General features: G+C 42.6%; 1 protein-coding gene across 1 annotated transcript; it reads right to left on the reverse strand.

Annotated features, from left to right (window-relative positions):
• Positions 1 to 1,139: 1,139 nt before the first annotated feature.
• LOC124480320 (solute carrier family 26 member 6-like) lies at positions 1,140 to 10,247 on the reverse strand. Its single transcript, XM_047039489.1, has 19 exons — positions 10,001 to 10,247; positions 7,745 to 7,884; positions 7,424 to 7,534; positions 7,149 to 7,324; positions 6,839 to 7,003; positions 6,488 to 6,640; positions 6,001 to 6,083; positions 5,548 to 5,695; positions 4,563 to 4,676; positions 4,383 to 4,460; positions 4,169 to 4,264; positions 3,898 to 4,004; positions 3,735 to 3,804; positions 3,543 to 3,635; positions 3,335 to 3,445; positions 2,869 to 3,252; positions 2,386 to 2,440; positions 1,951 to 2,105; positions 1,140 to 1,839 (listed from the first exon to the last, which is right to left on the reverse strand). The coding sequence occupies exons 1-19, from the start codon at positions 10,132 to 10,134 to the stop codon at positions 1,813 to 1,815; spliced, it is 2,400 nt and encodes a 799-aa protein (XP_046895445.1). The 5' UTR covers positions 10,135 to 10,247; the 3' UTR covers positions 1,140 to 1,812.
• Between the last annotated feature and the right edge of the window lie 1,774 nt (positions 10,248 to 12,021).

Consider the following 12,021-nt stretch of genomic DNA (forward strand, 5'->3'; position numbering starts at 1 on the left):
ACACAGGTAGTTAGCGACTGAGGTAGGCTATACCTGGCTTCGTGACTCACAGTGTCGCTAAACAGATAATCAGTGACATGACAGGCGCGTTGGCTTTGGCTGGATTCGAAACTCTTACGTTGCCCTTGCCAGGATACCAACTCATCTTAGTGAGCTATACTCTTGGCACAAGTTAAACAGCTGTAATTCAGTCATATTTTGACATGTCAAGGTGATGTGGTCTGAAGATAATCTGTGCCAAGCTTGGTGAATATTGGATACTTTTTGTAGGAGGAGTATGGAAAAAACATTTTATTCATTCATTCAAAATGGCGGACGCATCAATTTGGCTGGTGTCACAAATTAACGTGTCAGACACGGGATCTCCTAAGATATCACGAGGCAAAGGAATAACTTAAATAAGATCAACAAATCAACAGTTATTGGTCAAAACACAATCAAGCCTATTGTAGAGCCCCCTAGAGGTAAAATGAAACTACCTGTTTCAGACATCTTACAGTAATAACAGGGTCCTGACTCCATAATATACCAAGTTTAGAGTCAATCCATCAAAGAGAAAATATGACATCACTTCCCTTTTGCCGCCTTAGTTGCTGAATTGGCTGTAACTGACTAACGGTTGCGAAAATCAAAAATCAATCAGATAACTTTTGTGAGGCTTGGTCTGAAGATCATCTCTGGCAATATTGAAGATTAAAAAAAAATTGTAGGAGTACAAAAACCTTTTCCTTCAAATTTAAAATGGAGGAAAATCTATATAACTGGGTATGACATCATAGAGTGCGTTACACTCGTCTTGATCCAGGGAATCCAACCACACCTAATTTTGGAAAATGAGGTATATGGTTCAAAAGTAATGTGTGTAAACACACTTTCAACTTTGACCCATTGGTGGCACTAGAGGGCTCCAATGGGAGACATGAAACTTGGTTAAATTGATGAGGGGACTAGCCCCAAAGAGTGCTAAATTTCACAACTTTTTACCATACGGTTCTAGGGGCTGCCTTAGACTCCAATGGCGGAAGAAGATACGTAATAATAATAAGAAAAGGTACAAACACTTCGCAGCTTCGCTGCTTTGCCACCAATCAAGTATATTTATTTACACAAACCCCATCAATATAACTTCCGAAGATATATTTACAGCTGCATTGAAAGTCGATCATCTTTTTAGTGTTTGTAAAAAAGATAAATGAATAAATCTAAATGACAGCAACAGATACATATATCTTGATATTGTGATGCTGTACAGTAGGTACGTCTTTAGTTCTTTATAGTGACAAATATTCAGACCTATCAAGAGAAGAGCAAACCATCTTCATGGTGAGACTAATCATGTATCCATTGTGTTAAAGGTAAAACCCTTTTGCCAAAAGATTGTCGCACACAAAGGTATCACTTGGCCTAAATGACAATGAAAAACATCTTTCGCAAATGCCTTACAGAAACAGTCTCAGTTTTGTCCTCACAGTCAACCTCTCACTCCTTCTCTACACTTCCTCTCTTGCTATAAATACAGATTTCTAGTCGTCTAGTGCTACATTCTCTCTTGTGCTTCCCCTCCCTCCCTCTCTCTCTTTTTCACACATACACAGGAGGACTGCAGAGACTTGTGTGATACCTCATTATTACCTCATCATAAAAAGACAGTTTCTAAAGCAATGGCTCTGTTTCTCTCTATGGCAACTGACCACTCATAGTCATAGTCATAGTAGTGCATACTCCTCACAAGAGGGGGGGCAGAGAAGACAACCAATTGGAAGCAGGAAACCAGCAACATGAAGAAGGTGGAGGAAAGCTGACCCCTATTGGTCACATCTTGGTCACACAGTTCATGTCCTAAAAAAAATAGAAAAGTACAGCAGGAATGTTGGTGTTAGTTGGTTGTGGTCATTTATTCAATTGTCAATTGCACATTTTTATAAACAATTACTGTGTATGAATACCCACCAGTGGACATTCGTGGTTCTCATAATTGTGCAAGGCTGTCCCCCCCCTCAGTCTGAGGCTGTGTAACACGGCGTCGTGAATGGTGGGGAAGAGGAGACTCTTGGGGAGGGACTCAGAAAACAAGCCTGCAGTTTCCAACTGCTCCACTACGCATACTGACAACAGTAGGAAACGAGGTTAGCTCATACACACACATCGATGAAAGGCCATATTGGGCAGGGGAGGCAATAAAAAACATAATTCAAAGCATAAAGGGTTATATTTATGTGTTTAACTTAATATGGGTCGATGGTCTTAATGTGCAAAATGGTGCAATGGAGGCCAGGAGAGACATGACCTCGACCCAGTTGTCAGCTTTAGTTAGTGATTCTATGGCTCTACCTTTCAGAATGAGTTATTCTCTTGTATTAGTGGATGAAGATGTGTAAGTCTCACCTTGGCAACCTGATACATATATGTCCACACCAATTTCCCCCAAATCTCTGAAAATCTGTAGAGGAAGAACAAGTGGAAGAGGGTGAACGAAAATGCTTAAACGGGGGTAAAATAGAATTTAAATAATTGTGTTTGTCTTTTTTACCCCCAGTCTATTCCAAGCTCACAGAAGCTTTGTTTGCTTTCGTGCAAGGCCATTTATGAATGTGATAACACAATGTTACATAGGGACAAAAACAGGATCACAATAATCTAAAAATAGGGAGTTGGGAGATAGGGAAAAGTTGGCGGTAGGGAATTCTCGTGGTCTGCCCTTTCTCTTAATACCATTACACATCTATCTTTCCGTTTCTCTTTGTTTTTTCTATTTGTCACCTGTTTTTTCCAAAGACTTACAGATGACACATTCACCTCCCTTCTAAAGAATGTGACTTGTAATTAATGCTTCTCAACCAACCACACACACACAACCACCCCACGTACATTTTTCAGTGTTTTCACTGTGACAGTGTCTGCAAAACTGGATGTGGAGAAGTCCAGTATGATGGTGTGTGTGTCCCGGCTCCGCCACTCCCCTCCATCGTCTTCCTCCCTTCCAGTGCTGGAAGTCTCGTTGGTCTCCGCGTCGCCATGATCGTCAGTTCCTGAGTCAGAGTCGGAGCCAATGCCATCCCTGTTGTAGGCCCAGTTGACCTGCCCGTTGATCTCCATTGGGGACAGGGTCATTCCATTCCCCTGGCCAAGGTGTGAGGTCCGTGGGGAGGCCTCGCCTTCGTTCATCCCTTTCCAGCGGTTCTTCTCAGCTTGAATGTCATCAGGCTGGTCTGTGTTACTGGATTGGTAGCCATTTATGCCATTCAAGCCATTCTACGGACCAGAGAGATGAGGAGTGAGTTATTCTGTGACGTTTGCCTTTTTGTGATTGTGTGTATTCGGGTGTGTCTCCCACCAGTTTCTTGGCCATCTTTTGGGTTTTTCTTTTCTCCTTCTCATTCTTACGCTTCATCTTTGCTTCTTGCTGCTTCTTCATGGTCAACAGCTTTTCAGTGTCAATCCCGCACTATATGAATACGAGAGGGAAATACAATTGCAATTCCTACATGTAGTAGACCAGAGAAAGAGAAGTCACAAATCCCTTTGCGCACAAACACACACACCTTCTCCTCCAGTGCCTCATTGTAGAGTTCAGCATTCGCATAGTAGACTGTGGTGGAGCACTGGAAAATGGTGATGCCTGGTATCTTTCTAGCCTACAGGGATAAACGAGGGCACTGCTATGAGTCATCAAAAATACTGTGTAAACCAAACAGTCGGCAAACAAAGGTTTTTTGTGTGTGTGTCTCTCTCACTTCCTCATAGGTGTCCATGTCCAGGTACAGCTCTGTCCCGGGGACGTGTCCCAGGACAGAGTACCTCGGCCTGGGAGAACAGAAAGAAGGAGAAAACACTGAGTACTGGAGCAGATACAACAGCACTGTGTTGACACACAGAAGGTGGCTGGTCCAGACTCACATTTGGCTCCTGAATATGACAGTGAGCAGGGCAAAGACAATGGAGGCGAGCAGGCCCAAATCCAGGTTTAATAGAATGGTGCACACCAGAGTTACCACCCACACCATCTACGGGAGAGAGTCTATTAGGACATTTATAAGGTGTCATTATTTATAGGCTACTTTGTGTGATCTTGTGTTGTTTAACAGTGTCCTGGTGTATAATATTTCTATCTAGTGCTTCAATGCAGACCTTGTACAAGTGTAAGTAGCCTGTAATGACTGCGTCCTACCAGATCAACTTTGTTCTTTTTCCACAGAACCGCAATGTCTCCGAACTGCATGAACATGCCCTTTAGGTTTACGAACACAATGACGGACAGGACAGCCTATTGGACGGAGAACACACAGACAGTCAATAGTGTGTTAGTGTGTGTATGTTTGTTAATCAACACTAACAGAAGGTACACATGTGCGTGTGTGCACTGGCAGAGGGGGAGGAGTTACCTTGGGCAGTTCCTCAAACAGTGAGCCCAGTTTCAAAATAATCACCAGTATAAGGACTGAAGAGAACACGCCAGCCACCTGATGAAACACAATCAACACATGAACCAAAACCTGTGTGTGTGTGTTTATGTGTTAATGGGTGTTTTTTTAAGAGTGTATGTGTCTGTGTGTGTGTCTTACCTGTGTCTTTCCCCCTGTGCTCTCCTGGACCAAACTGCGGGACATGGAGGAGGTCACAGCGTAGCATTGGAAGAACCCCCCGACTGAGTTACTGACACCCAAAGCCACCAATTCCTATGGGGAATGGGGGGTAGGGGAGAGACATACACAGTATATATATTTGTGTGCAACAGCATGACAGGACAAAAAGTATGGCAAAAGAGAAGGATCATTTTGGTTAGTAAAACCAATTGGTTTGTAATTGTTTTTGAAAAATTTGATGAAACCCTAAACTTCAAACCATAACCCAAAACATGGTTCTAACAGAGAGACAGAGAGAGAAAGTCCCAGTAGGTAATGAGATAAGAGAGAGAGAGAGAGGCAAAAGCGTATGTTGCACGGGGTTGTGAAGTTTGTGTGAGACTCAGTCTGTATGTGTCAGCACATATCCAGGAGTGGTAGGATGTCACCCCACAGTGACAGTGTGACTAAGTGTGATGGCACATGCTAAACACGGTCTGACATAATGGTTGGATGAGGCTGGCTGTGCTGGACCTGTACCCAGGTTACTATGAGCTGTGTACATGGCCATGAGTCATGCAATGCTTAGTCATGGTACTGTACTATTATTTTGCAAATGCACAGTATGTGTGTGTATTCTGTGTGTGTCTGTGTATGTATGTATGTGCAAGTGTTCAAGGAAAAGGTTCTGTGGCAAAACCTTAGGCTAAACTAAAATCATATACACATTTTGAATTTGTATTCAGTTAGTCGTGTTTAGATGTCGTGTTAAAGTTTCACAAAGACATAGTTTTGCTATTACCAATGACACAAAGATGTAGATGTTTAGATGTAGATAAACTACACTAAACACCTAGTTTATGTGGAGGGTGCATGCACAGTGCATGAATGTCCATTTCACTGAAATCCCATTAGATGGGGCTATTTTCACTAGCACTCAAAATGTATTTTCATGTGTATTTGATTGTATTTGTTGAAGGCTCACCTGGTTACTGTCTACCTTGTAGCCATGTTTGAGGCCAAAGGTTTTGCCCAAGGAAATGACAATGGCATAGCCAACGACAGCTATGGCAAACGCATCGCCTATCAAGTCTGGGAAGAGAGTCAAATCAGGGACCACAGGGGCATTCATCCTGGTGGGGAAAAAGGAAAATGAGAACATGGATGGGAGAAGGGGAGACCTACAGTATACAGACACACAGTAGAACACACACACACACACACAGAGTACACCTCTTCCTAGTCTGATCTGTTTCTATCTTTCTCCAGAATGAAGAGTTCCTGTGCACTCCTACTGTCTAGTTCCTTAAAGATCATTCTGACTCAGGCCTCTGTGTTCAGCACAGTAAGCAGGATAAGGCCAGAACCTGATACTGTATCAATCAGTTTGGATCCACTGAACACATGAATACAAAGACGCAAACACACACAAACTTACCCGCTGGGTATTTCTCCTACAACACTAATATGATATTGATCCTTCAGTTTGGTGTAGTATGATATGATTGTTGCCGCAACAACCTGTTGGAGAGGCAAAAGGCAAGATGGTCTTCACGTGTGAGAGAGTTGGCGTGCAGCTGTGCGTACAAGTATTAGCACATTTAAGTGTGTGTGTGTGTCCTTTTGGTTCTGTTTCATGAATCTCCATTTCCAACACAAGATGCTTGACACGTGTAGAGCAAGATAACAGGAATTCAAGCGTAAATTAGGGCCAATCATTTCCTAGAGGTCATCATTTCCCCCCAAACCTGTAGATTAATGAGCAACCAAGCATCATAGAGGTTAACAGAATCCCCATGACGATCCTTTGCACTGAATGTGCAGCAACAAACAGACTGTGGCCCTTTAGTGGTCACTCAATCACAGATCATTGCAGGGAGGGAGGGAAGAGAAGTTACAGACAAATGGAAAAGTTATGGACTTACCGCTATGAGTTCTATGGGGATGGGCATTGGCAACTTTTTCCTGTAGCAGGAGTTTAGTTCTTTGACCAGAATGAGGAAGGGCAGAGCTACGAGACTGACCACAAGGGTCCCGATGTTGGTCTGAGGAAGCAGCGAACAGATATTCACCAAGCTCTGGGGAAGAAGGGAAGGAAATGGAGGAAGACACTTCAGGAGAGAGATTTCGGTCAGCACCACACACAAGACAAGCACACAGAAACAACATCTAAAACTAATATTTTGACACAACTAGTTTACTAGGTTAATTGTCACATTCAAGTTGTGTGTTTGTGTTTGTCCATCAAATGTGCATGAATGTGTATGCTTACTCACATAAATTTGAGAGAGCGGTCCATTAAACCTAGGTTGTTCAACTCCAAATATGTATTTGAGCTGTGAAAGAACCACTTGGATGGCTGCAGCGGTTGTGTAGCCACGAACCAGAGGCTCCGAGAGATATGTTGCTAAGAAACCAAACCTCACCAAACCCAGAAGGATCTGTGTGTGTGTGTGTGTGGTTGGACAGGAGAAAGGGGCGGGGTATTGGGACGAAGACAAAGAGAAATGGCTCATTTAAATATAGCTTTCAATATTTTGTCTAGGGCAGCAAATAGATACAAAAGGAGCTTTGATGGAAACACACCTGGAAGATTCCCACCAGCAGACTGAGAGAAGATGCCACCTGTACCCTGTAGGCATTCTGCATCACTGTATCTAACACCGCAGTTCCATTGGTCCCATTGTAATTCATGAAGTCGCTGTTTGGTGCCATCCTTTCTGTCACACTGCCAACCATAACACTGATCACAGCAAATGTACCTTGGGGACAAACACACACATTCTAATACTAGGTTTTTCATCAGTCCTGTCCCGCTTGCTCTTATTCTTTCTCTCCCTTCTTCCAACTCTTTCTCTTACCTATGGATATGTGTCTGGACGTGCCAAAGAAAAAGTAGACCAGAACCGGGTAGAAGGAGGTGTAGAGGCCAAACACAGGAGGAACTGATGCCAGAAGTGCATAGGCCATACCTTGAGGAGAAAGGCATGTTAATAATATATGGGATGTTTAACTGTACATCAAAGCCTAATCACTAATTAATTTGACTGTCTCTCGCTGCCTGATGTTTGCTCATTGGGTTAGTAGAGTACCTAAACGCCCTAATTTCATTTTTCACAAAGATGTGTGTGTGTATGTGTCCGTTTGTGTCCCTGTGTGTGTGTGTGTGTGCACAGACGGACCCTGAGGCAGGTGCATAATGCCAACACTGATGCCCGAGACGATGTCTCCCATGAGGTTCTCTCTGATGGGGTACTGGGGTAGCCAGGACAGGACGGGTATACAGCCCAGCACAGTGCGCTTCAACCTGGGCACTGAACATCTGACGCCAGGTGGTAAGGGGTGGTGGATGGAGGAGAGGGTGAGGAAGAGAATGAGAGAGGAAAGAATGAGAGAGGAGAGAATGAGAGAGGAGACTTAATCAATATGTTTCTATAGTCTTCTCACACTTAATTTATTCAAGTATACTAATCTTGTTCTAACATCTTTGTTAGGTTATCAGAAGATCAAATCAAGTATGTCTGTGCAAGGCTGTGATGCAAGCCAGTACTCTCCTGATTCACGGAGGTAGCCAGCGTCCCAATAAACCGGAGAGAGAGAGAGCGATAGAGAGAGAGAGAGAGAGAGAGAGAGAGAGAGAGTATGTGAGAGTGTCCATCTGTAGTTTGAGTGATAGACCAGCTGCAGCATGACCTTTATCCGCTGGCAATCCTGTGGGCTGTGTTAAAACCCTACAATAACAAGCTCCAGATCCACTACAGGGAAGGCGACCATGATCAGATATGACAAATGAGCCAATTTAACATACTGTACTCTATATTCACTCTACCTTCATTTTTTGAGACACCTTTAAAGTTTGAGTTTTTTTCGTTTTTTAAGTTTTTCGTTATGTGATTGTGTGCAGAATTTCTTATAGATTATATATATTTTTAATTATTTTCTCTTCTGTTTTTGATGCAGTAACTTTTTTGGTCAGGAAATGTTACACAGTCTGGATTCTGTTTGGTATCTCCCCACGTCAAATCACCATGAACTTTATGTGAAGTGGTGGACAATGTTTCTGTCACAAGAGTGCTGCGCTGGCCAGAGAATTGAACAAACGACCTAGACTAAACTGGACATTTCTCTCTCCCTCTCATTCATAATGTCACTTCCTGTTGTGACGGCCTCCTCAGCCGTCGGGTGGCTACACCAGGGCCCGGTGGTTTCTTCCCCTTTTAAGAGGAGGGAGGGATCGGCATTTTGTTAATACACCTTCCAACACTGCTCACTATTATGGGACACACACACGTACACCACTGATTTACTGATTTACATACCTCACTTTTTAAGTTAGATAAATATTCTTTAATAAATTACCACGGTACGAGTTCTCGAGCATGTGTTCCCCTTTGTCTCAACCCCCCCCCCCCAGAGCTGGGTTTGTGACAATCTCAACTTCTTCCTTTTTCATCCCATCCCCATCAATGTATCTGAATTGCATAATAACATACAATTTTATATTAATTCATAAGTACACTTCAACATCAATTAAAATGTATCCCAGCTAACAGCTCAGCCTTGCAAATAAATCAATTTTTGTAGAAAATGGAACTAGGCCTACATAGTGTCACGGCCACAGCCGTGCCCCCCTGTTGTTTTTGGTTGTGCCCTGTCCAAGTGTTCCCTGTCATTGTCTTCACCTGTCTCGTTAGCTTCATTGTGTCCACCTGTGTGTCGTTTAGTTCTGTGTATTTAGGTTCCTGTTTTGTGTCCAGTCTTTGTCTTGTCCTTGTTGTTACTGCTACCCTTTGTCCCTGCGTGTACTCTGGCTGTTTCCTGGTTTGCGTATTAAACCCTTTTTGTTTGACAATGCCTGCCGACTCCCCTGCATTTGGGTCCAACCCTACCTCACAACCTGACACATAGGGTGTGTAGTACGTTCAACCAGCCAATAATAATCTGTAGGCTACAGGTCAAGCAGTATGCAAAGAAGCAGCTGGTTATGCTGATAGCATGCCTGTATGCAAGTAGTGGGACTGCAGTCTATGCCTCCCTAAAATGTTATTATATAAAGTAATGCCTAGATATGCAACAGTAGGCTATAATGACCAATATTGTCCAGTTCATTTCTACCGTGCGTTACACAGCATAACAGTTTTCACGTCCAAAAGTGCCCTAGTTGGAGGTCTAAGCAGAACAAGCAGGTTAAAGATTGATACGTTAAAACAAAAACAAAAAAGCACAGGCCACAATAACATATCGATCAGCATTCTATGATAGTGCTAGGCTATTTATTACAATAACAAAACTTGCAAAAAGTTTAACAAAACCAATTCTTATAGTAGAGTGTCTGTAGTTTTATCATTCAGATTCGGGGGAGCGACTGAACATCTCTACTTCCCACGAATAAGAAAAGTCCCTCCCTCTCTTCCTCCTATCCAGCGTCTCTCTCTCACCTCATGGAATCTTTTAACCGTTGTCCCAGGGGGGGTTTGTTAGACTGTGTCCTCTTCCGGGCTCTCTCGTCCAGACAAGGTTCATCCAGAACGTCTCTCTCCACATAAAACTCTTTAGTCCCCTGCGCCACCATGGTCAACCTGTCCTGGTTCTCCTTGACTTTATCTATCTATAACTACAAGAAAGATTCTACAATGTAAAACAATAGATATGATAAGATCCTTCTCTGTTTTATAGTTGGTTGTCTCTGGGAACAATGGGTGGGATGTTGAAGACTGGCTGTGACTGTGGGTGTGACAGTCGCTCTCCTGTCCTTATGAGGGGAGACACACACACACACATACACACACATGCACCCTGCCTTCCCATTCACTCACCTAGGAAACTCTTTGCCTATTTTTGTGTTTGTAATCTATTGATGGTTGGACCTTGGGAAAACTATCCCAATGCACAGCTGGAAACCTGTACACATACGTATACGTACCCAATACAATTCTTTTTTCAAGTTAATTACACTGTGCACAAACACTAAACATTCTTCAGACACTTTTCATTTCAACAAGTACAATTCTTAAGACTTTTCCTTTTTTTGTTCTAAATTGAGAACAGTAAGTGTGTAATTTTTCTTCTTAAGTCAGTTTGTATAGTTTTACATACATGTACTGTATACATCACTGGCTGTCAGCAGTGATAACCCCATAAGGAAAACATCAAATAATGTTTAAACATAATTAAAGTATATGAGAATTGTAGTAAGGTACCTTTCCCTAACTGTCTCTGGAGTAGGGGACTCCTCACTGAATTGCTCCTCCCAAGGTTTCTTTCATTTGTTCTCCTCTTGTGAGTTTTTCCAGAAGTTTTTCTTTGTCTTCCCTGAGGGTTTAAGTTGGTTGAGGGGCAATTCTATGGGCGTATGTGAAGCCCTCTGTGACATTGCATGTAAAAAGGGCTATACAAATACATTTTGATTTGATTTGGTACCTTGAAAATACCCTAAACATAAGGCGATTTCACAGTACACAGTAAAATGATGAAATGTAACTGTTAATTATCAATAGTCTTTATAGTATGGAACAATGCTCAACTGGACAGACTGTTCAGGGCAGGTTTAGGTATCATGATGGCTATACATCCATAAACTACCTCATCAAAACTGATCCAAAGTTCAGAGGCAACAAATATGTGTGATACTAGAGCTGTGTTTTAAGTTTGACACCAAATGTTGATGCACATATTCCAGACCTTCTAGACAATTGTTTAACCCCTCAACCGAAATCTTGCAAAACCAAACTCGTTTTTAGCTAATTTCAATACAGAGTCTGGGGTCTCCGCAGGTAAGGTGAGACAGAACAAGGAGTTGGTGTTGTGATTGCTTGTTTGTACAAATTATTCATTAGGTTACAACTGTTTCAAGGTTTGAGTGAACCTCCTACACTTGTTACAGCGTGCCCAACGTATAAGGCTATCCCAGCAAAAAATTGTGAGCCAATAGACAATTTGATATCAGTTGTCCTAACATTTGATACTATCAGATTGTTCTACCAGGGCTTCCCTGCACATGCGCACAGCAAGGCTATGGTTACGGTTAGTCTTATGCTTTTCTGCAACGGTAGAAAACATTTGACTAGGTGAGACAAATATACAGAACACCCCTTCACTCATGTCTTTTCCCATTCAGGAGTGAAATGCACAGTGTGGTGGTAATGGGAGGTGACACTTCCTTAATTGGGAGCAGAGAGGAATGTATGAGCTAGCTGGAGGCTTGAATCGAAGCTATGTTTCTAGTGTTCCTTAAGGGACAATTCACACCTCTAAGAGCCATCAAGTTATTAGCCAAACTCCTGACCCCTTTCAAAACAAAGGACCAAGGTCACGTCTTCCTGCAGTTTGATTCCTATTATTAACATTGTAAATCTCGAACTTTTTTTTCCAAAGGCCATTTCTCACGTTGTGTTTGTGTCCTAGTTCCTTACACCCCTGCTGATGGCCTCAGAGCTCGTAGATCTGCTTGTAGATCTGC

This window comes from Hypomesus transpacificus, chromosome 18 (assembly GCF_021917145.1).
Source record: "Hypomesus transpacificus isolate Combined female chromosome 18, fHypTra1, whole genome shotgun sequence".
NCBI lineage: Eukaryota > Metazoa > Chordata > Actinopteri > Osmeriformes > Osmeridae > Hypomesus > Hypomesus transpacificus.

Excerpts from the sequence above, each read along its gene's own strand:
- LOC124480320 (XM_047039489.1), bottom strand. The coding sequence starts at position 10,134 with ATGGTGGCGCAGGGGACTAAAGAGTTTTATGTGGAGAGAGACGTTCTG. Across the intron at positions 7,325-7,423 it reads GTCCAGACACATATCCATAG|GTACATTTGCTGTGATCAGT; the intron begins GTAAGAGAAAGA and ends TTTGTCCCCAAG. Across the intron at positions 1,840-1,950 it reads AGAACCACGAATGTCCACTG|GACATGAACTGTGTGACCAA; the intron begins GTGGGTATTCAT and ends TATTTTTTTTAG.